General features: G+C 37.0%; 1 protein-coding gene across 1 annotated transcript in view; it reads right to left on the bottom strand.

Moving 5' to 3' along the window:
* PDE11A (phosphodiesterase 11A) overlaps nucleotides 1-17,268 on the bottom strand; it is a 134,066-nt gene that overhangs the window by 63,854 nt on the left and 52,944 nt on the right. The window contains exons 3-9 of the mRNA XM_055718621.1: nucleotides 16,377-16,466; nucleotides 14,037-14,177; nucleotides 10,339-10,403; nucleotides 5,487-5,622; nucleotides 2,956-3,031; nucleotides 1,447-1,514; nucleotides 968-1,060 (exon numbers count right to left, since the gene is read on the bottom strand). Of these exons, the coding sequence (XP_055574596.1) occupies nucleotides 968-1,060; nucleotides 1,447-1,514; nucleotides 2,956-3,031; nucleotides 5,487-5,622; nucleotides 10,339-10,403; nucleotides 14,037-14,177; nucleotides 16,377-16,466 (669 nt within the window). The remainder of the gene's footprint in view (nucleotides 1-967; nucleotides 1,061-1,446; nucleotides 1,515-2,955; nucleotides 3,032-5,486; nucleotides 5,623-10,338; nucleotides 10,404-14,036; nucleotides 14,178-16,376; nucleotides 16,467-17,268) is intronic.

Genomic DNA, 17,268 nt, shown 5'->3' with positions numbered 1-17,268 from the left:
TGTTTTAGTAGGAATAATAAAGATTTGTAAGGCTATCCTCAAAACTCCAAGCTTTGTTCTCACCAAGATTATTTTTAATGTGATCATGTTCAAAATCTCCAGAATATAATAGAGAATATAGTGCTTTGCTGTTAAATCGGCTTAATGAAGTTTAAATAATCATAATTTTTTGAAACATTCTGCCTTTTAGAGTTTGTTGTACAGCAGGTGGTAGACTTCAGTCTTTGTGAATGGGGCATGGGGGAACAGAAACAGGAAAAGAAATTGCTACAAAGGCAACAGACAAAAAAAGAGAAAGCTTTGCATCCATTTAGCCGGTCTGTATGCATCTTATAGAAAGATGAAATAGGCTGGCATGCCAGGACCTTGCATTATGTATTGGCCTTGAACCACAGCAGAGCTCTTAGTGAGCTGCCAGCCATCCTGCTTTGACTTTATTCCAGCAAGACACGTATCTGAGAAGGGTTCAGCAGATGTTGCTTTTGATACTAAAAAGCCCTATGATGATCGCTTTTTTCAAATTTTTCCTGCTCACAGTATGTTTTACTTACACTTTACAATAGTATATAAACAACAATAAGCTGTTTAAAGTACCAAATTCAAAGGAATTCTCAGTTACTGATGGACAAGAAAATACATGTAATGTCTAGATTAATTCCTACACTTACACCTGTAAGAAACTAGATTCACCATCATCACTGTCCCCACTTCCAATGTAAATAACATAGGCATCAAGTGAGATATCCAGGTTCAAAATCACTTAAGCTGTGCATGAGCTCCGCAGCTAAGCACAGCCTGAGAAAGTTTCCCTTCAGCATTATCTTAGTAAGACAACACACTAAGGTGCAGAGAATATCTATATCTAGATATAGAAAATGATGCTAACTACAATAAACTCAGAAGCAGGAGGTTTCTTTACATGTGATGGTTATGAGCAAGAAGAGGTTTCATTAAGATGTATACATACGTCAAGAGCCACAGACTGTTTTGCCCAGGATTTCTTCACTTGGTCATACATAATGGTGTTGTTGATGCCCAGGCCACAGAAAATAACAAAAGCCTAGAAGTAAAAAGAGAAAAAAGAAAAGAAAGTAAATTATAAGTCAATTGTAACACAAACATAAAGATGAATGCTGGCTTAATCATGAAAAGGAATTGCATGGAAATATTAGGAATAATCATGCTTAGGCGGGTTATCTTGAAAATGTAGCTTAGTCACTGGCCTCAACAAGATGAGAAAGATCAGATGCAATAAGCTTGTTTTAATTAGGATGCAAACTTATTAAGCGAGAAGTTCTGAGAATTAATGTCAAACCACAAACACAGACAACATATTCTTTCCTCCTCCCTAGAGTAGCATTTCCTCCTCCCTGAAGCAGCATTACCCAAAAATACCAAATCCTGCTGAAAAAGTATGTTATTGCTACAAAATTGAATGCCTCTTACTTCAAACAGTCGCTGGTCGGCATCGTCAAAGGGTTTCCCATCAAGCCTGTTCAACACTTGAGCCACCCCTTTAGAAAGAGTTAATATGAATTATAATCTTAATTTATTAATTCACAATGCAGAATATTTCATTCATTGGTAACATTTAAAATACATCTTTCAAACTGAAAAGCAAAATTGCAAATATTTATTCTGAAAATCATTAAACAAACATAAACATGAAAGTCTGGTTGTTCTGATACCAGGACTCAGTTTATTACTTTCAACGATTATTCTTTACTCTTCAAGTATAATACTGCAAATCTAGAAGTTGCAATGGTTTTCACAAAAGGTTTAAGATCTTTTTGGGAAAGAACCTGAGCACTTTGCTAATAGCAATCATATAAGTTGTCCTAGCAATGTGCATTTTTTTAATAGAGTTTAATCAATCAGTATGTTCATTCCTATAATCTTTGTTGGTTTACAATCACCTGGATATGTAAGTCCTTTCTTTCCTCATGACTGGTACATAAATTTACCAAACAAATTGAAAAAAAAAGTGATTGCCTTAAACCACTTGAGGTGTTCAAAGCTCTTGGCTCTAGCTGAACTGAGTCTTACTACAACAAACTATTTCTATTTCATTTAGCTACAATACGCTTTTAGAAAAATAGCGTAAGAGCTAAAAGCAGTCAAGGGTTCAGTTTCTTTCTACTTCTTCAAGGTAACATGAATTCACAACAAACAGTGAGCCACATTTTTAATACTCAATTCTGACATCATCTCTGCTGAATTAGTTCAAAGATCCTGACCCTGCATGGCACCAAGGGCTTCAGCAATGCACTACTGATCTCAGCTCTCATTGACAGCTACAACACACAGGGATCCAAGTCTGGCCTTTCCAGTTTAAATTGCTATTGCTTCAACTTGAATTCTTCTGTAGAAATTAACAAAGGAATCTGACACTGTTATTGACAAATGGCACTCCTTTGTGGAAAAGCAGGTAATAATGCTGGGCCAACTATCATAGCTGGGAAGCATCCTATCAAACAAGCAATAAAACCCTGTCATGTCCTGATCCAGCACACACCACGGGTACTGGCAACTCTGACAGCTGCTGTAGCCTCCCTACTAAGTCTTCCCTGACTGTGTAGTTCATCGTTAAAGAGGGCAATGACCACTTTGCTTGAATGCAGAAACAGTTGCTTGAGTTGTGTACAAAAAAGGGAGACCCAAGAAAAGTATCAAAGCATACCGAACATTTTTCACTAATATTATTATAATTTCTATTTTTATCTCATTAGTCTTCAAGTTCCAATACAATAAATAAATACGTCACAATGGGAAAGTTAAAAAAGTCCATACAGTATCCAAGTCAAAACATTCCTTCTTGGATACTTAGCATGCATCCTAGCTTACTTCTTAACAATATTCAGCTGGGAAAAAGAAGAAAAAGGAGCATAGAATTAAAAAGACAGAACTAAATTTACTTTAGCACAAAAAATGATGCAGCTATGAGGAAGGTCTTACCAATTATTTGGTGGTTGCTATTCCATATAGGAACACACAGAACAGACCTTATGTGAAAGCCAGAAATCTGGTCAGCCTAAAACACAGAAATGAGAACTTCCATTAGTAGTAGGGACCATTTGCACCCTTTTACATTCTAGTAATAGAAAAGTCAAGGAGTAAGTTTACATTTACAAATACCATTCCATATGGATCAGCTCTCACTCAGAAAATATTTCTGCTGAAACCTCATTCATAGTAAGAGTAACCAAAAGTCATAAGGATTACCCTAAAAAATTGCCAGAGAAAATACAAACATCACCATCTTCGCCAGAGAAAGCTTACACTTTTGACTTTGATTTGGAATTAAAGACAAACTGTAATGGAGGCAATGCTCACACAATTCCTGGATTACTTACACTGGTAGATTAGTAGGGCAAACCTCTGCTGAGTAAGGGTGCCTTAGACATACTCTTCCCAACTGCCAAACTGAAATTTGATTTAGCAAAGCAGCTGTAAAATGAGGCTTACGGGAAATATGCATTTTCAGAAGAAAGATGAGAGTAAGTAGGGAATTGTGCAGAAATGCAAGCTAGGAAGAAGTGGAAGGATGGGGTCAAAACCAAGACTTGAGATTTTCTGTGTAGGTTTAGTTGGTCCCATAGCTCTGAAGAGAACATTCTGCCCCATTTACTGTTTTCTATCTAATGTAGTATAAAACTTTGCAATTTATTGTAAGTGTCACTGATTCTCTTTTTTCTACGGTTAATTAGCTTTATTCTTTAAGGTCACTGCTGCAAAATCTGAAGAAAAAAAAGTATTTTTTCAAAAGAGATTAGAGCAAGAGAGTGGGATGAGCCCACTCACAAGAGATCAGGAGATGTTCTCCTATGAAAATGTTAATGCTACAGGCAATCTGTAATAGAAGTAAAAGACCAGCAGTAATTCATCAACTGGAGGCAAGATGTGGTCGCTGTGAACTCCTAGCTAGCAAAAGATATAATTCAGGTTTTAACTGGAGTGCTGCTTATTTGTACATACACAGAACTCATCACCGAAATCAGCGTGGACTGCCACCTAAAATCCATGGGAGTGGGGAAATAACTTCCTCAGACGTGTCTTAAAATGAACTCTAAAGTGAAAATACTTTGGCATTAAATTGTTGGTGAATGAGTTGAAAATAGAGTGTCAACATTTGAAAATGGCAATTAGTATTCTGGGAGCAGAAAGAGGGTGTTTTTAACAGAAACAAAGAACAGAATATCTGTTCATAACTGCAAATGTATGTTTGATTTTATCTAAATTATACGGGATAATATGTTCCTCTCACTACACTTGACTATAGAAATAACTGATTGTGACAACTTAATTTAAGAATTAAATTTTCATAGGCAACCAGCAACAGAAGAGAATTACTGCCCTTTGTATTAAGTGCTTTCTTTTTCTCTATACAAATTGGGCAGTGGCTCTAACTTGGAAAGGACTAATGTGAAAGGAATAAGAGATAGCTGAATTATTCAGGACATAATATATTAAAAGTGCAACTGCAAACATATCAAGGATTGGCATGATTTATTTTACCATATCTCTTTGGCAAGAAATAGACCCCAGGCATTAATTGTACTTTTTGAATTTTGGAACAAATTCATATCAACACAGTTTTCTTGTATACTTTTACAGCAGGTCCCTTTTATTTTTCTTGTTTTGACAGGTTCTGCTGGTTTGAGAGATAATCCCTTTAATGATACACGGGATAAAACTGGAACCAAGCAAAACTCCCAAGATGAAACACTTCCAAGCACACTTACTGTAGTAATACAGTTTAGCAAACTTGCTGACCACTGATGAATGTGCTGCCCAATTGCTGGCCAAGTCCCCACAGTAATACTGTTTCACTGGATAGAATTCAGTGAAGATTTTGTCCTTCCATATGCCTCTAGTATTTATTAGGTGTTAAGTATATATTTTTGTCTGTATCAACACCTTCCTAACTGAGGCAGGAATGAATACCTTAGGATACACAAACAACTTTTGTTAGGAGTGATATATGTATCCTGGAGAAATAACTAATCCAGTGTGTGTATTTTATTTGTGCAAATTAAAAGGTTAGTTGGCTAAGTTAGATCACAAACAACATTTGCCTCTCTAGGTTCTGTTTACACTCTGTGTATGTACAGTCCCAGTCACTCCAACAGCTAACAGCAATGGTGCTGCTAACACTGAACATCAACAGTGGAATTTTCAGCAATAAAAATTAGCTTGCATACACTCAAAGCACTTGATAGGGGAAGGTAGCACTTATAAATAGAGAAAAATGAAACAAGGACAGACTAAGACTGCCTAAAGTCATACACTAATTCAGTGACCTGTGTTTACTGTATAAAGCCATGTGAATACCAGCAGACCAGAAAGAGGACATACTAGATAGAAAAAATAATGCAAAATAAATACTCACATGTTTTACAGCCACTTGGATATAACGATAAAATTGTGTTATATTAGTTGCAATGCCAAAAATATGATGTATATTTACATTTCTAAAAATCTCTTACTTCAGCATCAAAGCGAGGATCCTGATAAGCATCACTGATGTTCACTGGGAGACCCGTGGAAGCTACGAGTTCAGCAATGCTATTATTTATTAGCCAGTCAGAATAAGATGTTGATTTCTCCACATTGTCTTTGAAACTATCAAAAGGCATAGCAAGGGAAGAAAAGGACACAGTCAATGTTGCTTGGAAGTCCAGCATGTGTTACAGGCATATTCACAGGAATAGCAGAACCATTCACAGTTATTAATGCTAACTAAGCATTACCTATGGAACAATAATTTGGTATTTATTGAAATAATACACCAAAAATTTTCACCTTTACACAATTCTTTCTATTAAAAATAGCATGGCTCTCCCAAGTAAAGTAAATACAGCACTGAATAATGAAATGTATTTACATGTGAATCAAGAATGTGAATATGTTTCAAGTTTCCATGGGATACTCATCAAAAGCAATTCTAAATAATATATTCTGTAGAGCTACCTAAAAGTACATACTTTTAAGATTTTAATTTTTCAAATTAGTCTAAGAATTTGAGGTATTTTTAATTCATGCTTCCAATAATTTTCCTGTCAAAGGAAATGCCTTTCTTTTTTTTGTCTGAAATGCCAGACCTGAATGGCTGAAGAAGCGATCATGAATTAAGTCTGCAAATCAGTAAAGCAAGTGTGTTGCAGCAGGTGGATCCACGTAGGCATACAATACGTGAAGGTTTGGGGTTTTTTTGCCCTGGCTAAGCTTCTGCCACAACTACGGAGGGGCTAGAGATCTGTGAGTAAATGAGCATAAGACACTAGAATTATGGGTTCAACTCACCACACTCCACCACAGCTTCTCCAGAAAACTCACAGACCTTAAAGTCCTCACCTTATACCTCATCTAATCAGCAGGAAAGTTCTCATTGACTTATTGAAGAACAGGTTTTGACACTGGTGAGGTGTAGCTATTCATGTGTGAATAAACAAATGCATTTTGTCTTAGTTTTGAAAATAAAACAGATCAATTTTCAAGACCTGAGAAATATCACCTAGAAAAAAGTGCCTCTGAGCAGCCATGGAGAAGACTACAATAGCTTGAAGCTTCAAAGTAATGCACATGAATGAAAGAAGGATGAACAGTAAAATGCTTGAATGACTCAAAGTGAAAAGATTGATTTTTGTCAGCTGCATTGATTTTCTGGAGACTAATTCAACTAAGTCACTCATTTGAAAGAAAACTCAATATTCTTAAAATACGATAAAGATAGATGATTATAATAATAATGATTTACATAAATAAATTAAAGTGTATCAACTTTCATTTGGGATAAGGATTTTGAGTGACTGTAGTAAATGTTATGTGTATACTTTGACAGGAACCTTTACATAAATATAATGTTTTTTGAGCTAAGTAAAAAATTCATATTTATAATTTAAAATTTATTTCAGGACATCAATACTTGACAAGCAAAAACAACCTTTAAGGATAAGAATCTAATTTCAAATGCATAGCTCCCAGTTAACACCTTAAAAATCTGGATGATATTATCATTATAATGTAAGACATTTTAAATTGGGACTGCATTACGGCTGTCACACATTTTAAGCAGCAAATGAATTCAATTCAAAGAAAAAAGATATAATTCAAGAAGTTTAAAAGTATGTTCTGCTATGTTGTCTCCATTCCTAGCAAGTGCTTTACAACCGTGCTCTAGAAGAGAGGCACTCAACTTTCACTAGGAGGAAATATCAGTGATTAATTCTGATGCAAATCACAGCCAGCTGGCACTCTCTCCATCCTCAGCAGTTCAAACCCCTCAGAAGCTACTCTAAAAATCACAGCAACCATTTTTTCTGAGCTGTGGAAAGCCATGAGTCCTGCTGGACTGATGCAGGCAGCTGCATGTCACTATCTCCCTGTCTTGCCCAAGCACTAGCAGGATCGCTGCATGCCAGGCAGGAGAGTAAACCCAGCTCAAGAGCACTGAGTAGTGCTGCAGGCTCCCCTTACAAAGCTGCGTGTCTTCCTATCTTCCCCAAAGCCTCTCTGACAGGAATAGCAGCAATACAGTGGGGAAGTGGTACAGGCAAAATTGCAGGAACCTTCAGTCCTCTCTGAACAGTGACACGAACCCTTCCAGCTCCTAGGACTACAAGAGCAGAAAGATGCCTTAGGAAGCATAAAAATACTGCAGGGAATGGGGCGATACCCGAGTGCACATCATCACAGGGACAGCCACAGTGAAACAGCAGTAGCAGGGGTTTCAGCACTTTCTCGTTACCAGCCTAACCAGTGGGGAGCACAGCTGTTTTTTCCCACACAACCCACACTGGCTCAGGCAGCTGACCTCTCCTCTACCCCTGGTGCTCAGGATGCAGAAGTGTAATCCCAGCTACACCATCTGCCAAGATGACTTCTGTGTAGGAAAGACATAGCCCACAGTGCCTTCCCTCAGGCTCATCTTCATCCGGAATACATCAGAACTGAACTCTCAAGGCTTCTAAGATTTATGTACTCTTTTTTCAAAGGGAGAAAAAATTTAGGAGACTTAGCAAACCTGTACTTCAACAACAAAATGATTGGCAAATGAGAGCATCAGTGTGCCATTACGGATAATAAACAGACGATCATGGTGTGTGCTGGAAAAATGCAAACTGAACAGGTAATTCCAAGTATGGTCTTGCAAGGTGTTTCTTTACAACCAACAGCAAAGAAAAAAAGACAGAAATATTCATTATAATATTTAGGGACTAAACAGGTGAGCTTCTATTAGCCAGATGGAAGAAGGGCAAAAGAAAAGCCAATTTCTTCTAAAACTGTGTGAGAAAGTATTTAGGACATTAAGAGTTATATTGTCCTTGGAGCTTCTCTCTCTTTCAGTTAAAACTTAGTACTGAACTGTTCTCAGCCTATAATCTCTTTGGATTTCCACTAAAATTTCAAAGAAATAATATTTATCTTCACTGGTGTAATGATGAAGAAACTCATCCTGCCATTTTTTTCCACATGAAACATCTCATGACTTTACATCAGTTACAGCTGCAGAATGTAGAATGAAAAGAGCAAAAACTTACTAGAAAAAAACGCTCAAATGTCAAGGGCTCACGGTGTTCTGTATCCTAAATAACCTTCATTTTCCCACTATAGAGCCAATAACTCAAGCTGTGCCTGTGCTAGATCCAAATGTGACATCACATCTGCCAGTCTAACCTTGGTCATTGTAACACCAACTTTACTCTCCACTGGATGAAAAATGAAAGAAAAAGCAATAAATCTTCCTATAAAGATGCACAGAAGCGTACCCTTACAAATCTTATAAAGACTAGCTACCAGGTTGCATGTGTTTATTCATGTCTCATACGGAAGTTAAAAGAATCTTGACGACTATATGCAGAGCAGGCTACTACAAATTGCTCTGTGGTAACATGCTAATATAACTATGGTAACAAGAAATGAGCCAGCTTGGTTATCTTGACACCACTCTACGTTGTTTTGACTAATCTGGCTACAGATCAAGTTTGAGAAAAACAGGAATAACAACCACATCCCTTGATTCATACTCCTGTCCCTGAACAAAAGGAATGTATTTTCACCCATTTAATTGACCTAGGAAAGACCAACTGCTACTCTGAAGCTCTTTGTCAAAAGCAGTAACTTGTGATTCCCAGATGAATCAACAGATTATTTATTCATATTTAAACCTTCCTATTTTTTCCCACTTGTTTTCCATTTGTCTCACCATTCCCATCTCTAATCTAGTGGATAGGGCATGGAAGAGACCTAGCTTCTGCCTGTCTTTTTGCATGGCCCTGGACTCTGCGGTCAGCTTGCACATCTTAAAAATAACACTACTCATTTTTGTAATGCTACGAAATCAATCCATCAAAAGCATTAAGAATTACGACCTGTTGTAATCTGGAGTATAATGTGCACATTCACCTTAATTAAGTGGTAGCTTTTCACTACACTGCAGTTGAAGAAAGAAGGCAAGTTACCAAAAATATTTTTAAAATATGCTTAAAGGGCTTAAATATGGCAAAGCACTAAGTAATCTTCAAGTTTGCTAAGCTATGGGTGGCATGTTGGACAGAAATCTAGGTTTATCATTATGGCAGCCATTTGATATGGAAAATTTCAATTCAGAATCAGTATGAATTGATTTGCATAAAATGTGTATGATAATCATTGAGTTTGTTTGGTATGTAGGACGTTTTACATGAACTGTTACCAGTTGTACTGTCTTGTAGGAATTGCAGGAATCCCATATGGACAAAAAGCTTTTTCTATGACTACTTACAGTTAGCCTTTTATCAATGTTTAAATACAGATCCTACTAAGCAAAACATATACTTCTATTTTGACTGGACTCCAAACAAGAGTCACAGGAACATAATTTCTGGGAAAATACACATTCTCTGAGGTTTTTAGGCTTTCCAACTTGACAACAGAAGCAGAAAATTTTACTGGAAACTTTCCAACTCAACTGTAAGGAGTTTTTTTGTAAGAGATCAACAAACAACCCAAAATAATTTTGTAATTTTTACTTCAGTATTAACTATGCAAAAACCCCATGTGTCCTCCATGAGTTCAATAATAAAAAGTCATCAGTAATTTCTTCGTTTCTTCTCTGATACACTGATGCAATCTTAGCACATACATATATACAAACATACATATAAAAATATAGGCATGTATATTTATGCAAGCAAGTCCCCATTTGAAGCAAGCAGGAGTCTTGTCTGAGTAAAAACTGTAGGCTCACACTCTTCAATCATCTCTATCCGAAGTTCCATAAGAACAGAAAACTGTGATCAAGCAAATTTAAAACTATGTGAAAAAGAATCCATTACCATAGAAGACATGAGCACTAACCTGTTGTCAGTATCAGCACTGCATTTTGGAGATAACAACTCAAAGGATTTAGTAAATTTCACCACCTGTCACAAAAAAAGTAGCATAATTGTTATTAAGATGAATAAATATGTAAAAAACCAGTAACATAAGCTTCCTGTATTTAAAACATTTTTATCTAATGGTCTTAGAATAAAAATTCAATCTGTATTCCCCCAATTTCCTCCAAATTCATGTTCAAAATACATATTGTGCACAGTTCACTAACAAACAATACCAAATCAAATGATATCTTCAGATTCCTTTATGAAACTATTTTCTGCAACAATATATACCTCCCTTCAAAGGGCTCTGGAATATGAATTATGGAGGCTGATGCAAACTTCATTTTTCTAATATAGAAAAATAAAAAGAAAAATACATTTGCACTACTAATTCCAACCTATTTTCCTAGAACTTATGTGCCAACAGCACATAAGTGAAACATCTTAAGAGGGGCTAGTGTGATATAGAACACAGGTAATATTTCTGGATGCTAGTATGGGTCCCCATCTTCCACTTTGGTTCTGTATCATAAAAGCTTTTCGTACAATGCACAAATAACAGTATTTTTGACATGGCTTCACAATCAGTTACTCTATGGGGTTCTATTTTGATATATAGGTTAACCCTCCAAAATCCAGGGAAATGAGGAAAACAATTCTGCCACTTGTAAAAATGACCACATGGGTGGCAAGTTGCTATTCTCCTACTCCAAATTAACCTAAGATTTATGACTGTTTAGAGAAGTTTAGGCTTAACTGAATACCTTGGCTGTCCACATTTCAGATTTCACATTTCAGGTCTAGAGGAATAAGAACTCATTATCTGTGGTTTGGAAAAAAAAACCCTCCATCCTCAAAGGTAGAAACAGTACCAAGAGCAGAAGAATGAAGTGAAAAATGCCACCCACAGATTGCTACTAACACAATGTACTGTTCTGTGAAAAATAAAAATCATATTATACTTGCAAATATAGTGGCATTTCATAAGAATGTAGTAGAACTGTATCTTGTAATTATAAAATCAGTGTGGGGGGTCTAAAAAGAGAAAATAAACCAGAAACATTAAAATTCTGTAACAGAGAATATATAAACAAAATACAAACCTAGATCTTGTTTTTATGAAAGCTAGTGTAATTTAGGGCATACTCCACTGAAAGTATTTCATTTCTATCAGTTTAAATTAAATGAGAAACATATCTTTCCTCAAGGAAAGAAAATAATGGCTTTTTTCTGCCATACACACAAACTTGTGATTCTGTCTCTGATAATCATTTAGACTTGTCACAGCCCAGCAACAAATAATCAATTACAGGGTCAGTGAATCCAAAGATACTTGGATAGAAAAAAGAATGATATTACAAGCAACACTTTTATCCTTCAATTACTTCTCAAATCAGTAGAAAGGAGGACAGTTTGTGTTGAATAGCCTGAAAACACTGAAGAGATCTATCAAGCTAAAGGCAGCTGCTTTTTTACTACTAATAACAATACTGAAAAATGTTAAACATGTTTAAAAAGGCTCTCATATCCTATGAATGGCAGTATTACAAAGGCCGAGTGAAAGCACCTGTCAAAACTGTGCGTGAAATCCAGCTCTTGATAAATACTTTCATATAGCTTACATTCATCTGTTCACCTTAACAGAGCTCTGCAACAAAATCATTATTCCTTGGTCAAATGGACAAAGCAATTGCAAAAACCAAGCATACTTCAGTGATACTGAAAGTAAAATTTTCACTTCACCTGCTCAATGCAAAAGCTTCTTCCTATCACATGACCAAGTACGTGACTATCTAGACATTCTTACACAAATACGTCTCTTCCAATGGATTTTCTGTTACCTCAGGGGAAAATTACTAAGTCAAAATAACAAAAGGATTTACCTTTTCACAGCATTTTCATTATTAAGGAACTGTGACCAGCTATCGTTATTTATTTTGCAAAGTATTAAAGGAACTTATTAAAGATGTGCAAACATTGCTAGTCCCAAACTTATCCCTGCCAACAGCTAGAGTGAGTGGAAAACTTCCAGGAAGGAACAAATCCCATGAAGTAGTGGCCACCAAGAGTAGCTGAGAAGACTCCATGTTGTGGCTTCAGCCCTTACTGTCTTGCTATTCTTCCACATTAAAATACTGGATTTTACAAAAAAGCATTCATGAGTCAGGTTCAGAAGCTGACTCCTGTGAAGACACTGATTAGATTGCTGTAAAGCCCACTGAGCTCCTGAATACACAGGACGGTCAGCTAACAAAGTCCTGATGAGTTTATTTTTATCTGTTATTTCTGAAAGACCAGTAATCTGACTCAAGATATAACGTTACATACTAGAATAGAAATTACCTAAGTATTTGTGTGCTACAGTTAAACCATAATGACATGTGAAATTATGAACACTTTAGAAATACCAAGATGTCTGATAATTATTTATTTTAATGTATGTAGACAAGGTTAGTCCTAAAAATGACGATTAAAGATTTGGTTGATGATGCAACTGTTTCTGGTTCTGAAACTGCCTGCAAGCACCACCCATGTGATAAGTGATTAGGCTGAAAATGTGAGCTAGGTCATAAATTCCAGGTAAATGTAAATGAAGCTAAAGAAAGGAAGTTTCTTTCCTTCTCATGGCTATATAATGAAGGACAGGAACTGAGCAGATAAGTATCTGTTAACAAATCAGGTCATTTTTCTTTCTACGCAGACCACAGAAGCACCCTGCTTCTCAGTTAAGCTGTCCTCTAGCTGCTCTGTAGCAAGCATTAATTCCATCACACAGACAACTGAGAATCAAAGTGTATCCAGTTGTATCACACCTATGAAAAATACAGTTAGATCCATCAGCAACTTACAGACACCTCAGCCTTCAAATGACCAGAAGGAAACATAAATGTATCTTTTCAGTTTCCATTTGAAAAAGTGACTATACTGGTTTTGGCTAGGCTAGAGTTAATTTTCTTCATAGTAGCTTATACTGATTTAAAGTTCTGATGAAAACAGCGTTGATAACACAGGGATGTTTATATTACTGCTGAACAGTACCTACACAGTCTCAAGGCCTTCTGTTTCTTACTCTGCCACCCCAGTGAACAGATTGCAGGGTGCACAGTAGATTGGGAAGGGACACAGCCAGGACAGCTGACCCCAACTGACCAAAGGAATATCCCACATGACACCATGCTCAGCAATAAAAGCTAGGGGGAGGAAGAGGAAGGAGGGAGCTTTCAAAGTCAGGACATTTGTCTACCCAACTAACCATTACATGTGATGAAGCCCTGCCTTACTGGAAATGACAGAACACCTGCCTGCCAATAGGAAGTAGCACACAAATACCTTATTTTGCTTTGCTTGTGCACACAGCTTTTGCTTCATCTACTGAACTGTCTTTATCTCAACCCACAAGTTTTCACACTTTTACTCTTGGTTCCCTTCCTCATCCCACTGGGGTGGGGAAACGAGTGAGTGGCTGTGCAGTGCTTAGCTGCCTACTGGGGCTAAACCACACAGTGGTGTTGATAAACGTTCAATCTGTACCTAACTTATACTTAAGAATAACATGCTGGAAGAATACTTGCTGTCCAGTACTTACATATGATAGGAAACAGCTTCATCACAGTAAAAGCCGCTGCTCTACCACTCAAATATTAGCCTTTCTACAGAATGTGCAGCCATACTTACTGGTGATTCGATATCTTCCAGAAGTAATACTGAGCACCGTTCACACTTCAGCAGAGTCTGGGCCCGATGCATTATTTTCTTGACAATTTTCTCTAGGTCAGTCTGTTCCTCAAAGAGATCATTCACTACTTCCAGTAAAGCCTGCATACAAGGACAGAAAATTCTTGTATTGGTTGTAGAATTAATTAATACATGGAGCACTGCAAAAGACACAATCTCTGGGATTGATTTTAATATGAGAAATCCATTGAAATCTTCATTCAAAGAAAGTTCTTAGTGATTATGGCAACAGAATTGGGGTGGGGGTATCTGAAGAAAGAAAGAAGTACTTCTTAGCTCACAACTGAGCACAATCCAACTCCTAGCAAACAATGGGAATCTTTCAAACTATTTCACTGTGGTCCAAAAATGAAACAATGGCTGTAATGGCACTCTCCAAGTATGTAGTATGGATTGAGTTACTCGATTTGCTATATTGAATTTGCTGGTGCATTTAAACTCCATTTTACTAATTTATTACCCATTTTGCATGTTCAAAGCTGGAAAGAAAAAAATCACATCAATACTTGCATATTCCAATAGCACTCTGATCCAGTCTTTACCACTAACAACATGTCTGTAAAATACAATGTTTTAAAATGAAGGGCTTCCTCTCTCATTTCATCAGTGTCAAGAACATGTTCTTTCTTACCATGGGTCCAAAGAAGTGTGCTTTTTCCTTTATCCTGATTTAGGGCACCAACACTGAAGAACACATAGGTAAGCATATAAATGTTACTGGTCTCAGCTCTCCTAACCCAGTGGTCATCAGCAAGATGTTGGTCACAGGCACTGGAAGTTGCCACCACTGGTTCTAGTTTGATAAGGAAGGCAAATCATGGGCTTGTCCATCATGTGTTACTTGCCAACTAATTTCAACCATGAACTAGGCCAAGCTAAAGACCACCAACAGAAATGCAATTAAGTATGGGCCACCATGTAACTGCCAAATAACAATGATAATTGTTATGCTTTGGAAGGCTGAAGTGGCAACAAGAAACAGAGAATCTGTATATCTGATCCAATTTCCTGATGTGTCCAACCACCAGAATTTACCATATTCTAATGAAATGTCCCTAATACTCTTCTGCTGAATGCTTCCCCCAAAAGATTAAATGCCAACTCCTCAAATTAATGTTCTGTCTTTTTCTTCATAGCTGTGAAAAAAAAAGTCTGTCATTGTTCCCAGCAGGCTGTGAATCTGCAGCAAATTTTAAGTCTCTATGTTGTCAAACAATTGTTTGAAGATCAAAGAAAAAAAAAAAAAGAAAAAAAAGTCTTTGGCAGAAAATATTTTTTCCCCAAGTCTCCTTTCCATCTCCATCCCAAAAACACAGTGGTCTGTAGTCAGACCTGGGCAGAAGACAAGCTCATATGCTTCTTGACCCTTAAATATATACACTATTTAGAAAGGGCTATTGTTAGTTTTCAAAACCAAGTAAACTAAAGTTTAGTTAGCAGAAAGCATTAGCTTCTACACATGGGAAGGTCCAAAGTCCTGAATATACAAATGTCAGTGCTCAGTACACAGACCCCGCCCCCACTGTAGTTTCACCGGCTTGTAAAGCAAAAGCAGGTTCAACACTAGCAGTCTATTTCTATTGAAGCTCTGGAGCTGTGAACCATGGTAACAGAAGTATCATTTCCTGTCATTGCAGGAAAGGTAATTTTTTTTTTTTTTTAAAGCCAACAATTATCAAAACCACCTCAAAATTACCATTTTATTTCTTAAAAAAAAAAACAACCTCTCTGAGAAGAAAATGACATTCAAGCTCCGCATTATTTTCACTTCTTTGGAGCCTCCTGTCCCAACTCATGCATGGCATCAGCAATCATGACTAATGTGAGTAATGTATCTATACAGACACATGCTGTCAAACCCCCTCATATACAGACTTTTTTCTTGCTTCCTTTACAAAGATATATCCACATTATTTGCACATGAATTGAATATTTCAAATTCAGGATGGCAAAGGTTTGATATTACTGGAGTTTTAAGAGAGTTTGAATCTCTGCCAAAGTAACACTCTCTCCTGCACTGCCTATGTCACAAACACAATTGTTTCAGCACTATGAAACAGGGAACTGACATCAGGAAACAACAGCCACCACCACGAGCGTATTTCCCTCCCACGCTCCCTGCTGGCTGCCTCAGTCAAGATAGTGATCTGTTGAAAATGCATTTTTTGAAATAAAACATAGTCAAAACTGTCTGCTTAGCAAACATATTTGCATAGCTGGAATCTGAAGAAACAATAGACAGAAGTTTGATATTCGTCCAATATACATTGTTTTACTTACCCTGCTTCTGTCATATTCCTTCCTTGAAGCTGCAAATAGCTGGGCATTGGATATGGCAATCCCACAGAATGGGAGATACATCTGCATCACCTAGTACCAAAAGAAACTCCCAGTCATTAAAACCAATGCAATTAGACACTCATGATACTAGCAAAGAGATCTAAACGTAGGGGACATATCCCAGGAGGGTCTCAGCTTACTCATTCTTTAAAAAAAACACTGAATATAAAATAAAATCATGGGCAAGGCACATAAAATGGGTGGAACAGAAACTGAATGGATAAGAAAGAACAAATACATTTGAGTTCACAGGTCCCAGCAGTTAGGGTCCTCTGTAAGTTGTCTGGAAAACCGCAGATTCTCAAGTCTGTAAAACGTCCGCTGAATACTACATTAAATTACTGCAGACACTACAACTTCCCTAGAACAATACGTACTTTTCTGGACTGATTTTTTGTTCCAAGCTCAAGAAGCAAGCTTGAGTTACATGTCTGCTGATTTCTAGAGGGCGTAGATTTTGGAGAATACCAGCACAGTGGAACAGCACGTTGATCCAAAACTATTAGTCAGAAAGCTGACTGTCTTCTCAAGGGGGGCAGGGAGTTCAACACGCATGAGGAATTAGGCCTTAATGCATCACCCTTCATTAAGAAAGACTGGATGAGAGGGACTGGGAAAATATTTTGAGGTGCTGGCTATGACTTTAGGCATACCTTAGCGTGGCTGTGTGAAATGAATAAACTAGGCTAGTCAAATATTTGAGTACCTGTAGGACTGGCACTTTCACAAGGATGACAATGGATCAAAGTCCAATAACATTAGCATTTTTAAGCGACATACTGATAACAAGTTTGTAACATACTGCCACTGATTGATTCCCAAGCTTAGGTCT

Source organism: Falco cherrug, chromosome 8 (genome assembly GCF_023634085.1).
Source record: "Falco cherrug isolate bFalChe1 chromosome 8, bFalChe1.pri, whole genome shotgun sequence".
Taxonomy (NCBI): domain Eukaryota; kingdom Metazoa; phylum Chordata; class Aves; order Falconiformes; family Falconidae; genus Falco; species Falco cherrug.
This window is presented reverse-complemented; position numbering and strand designations above follow the sequence as displayed.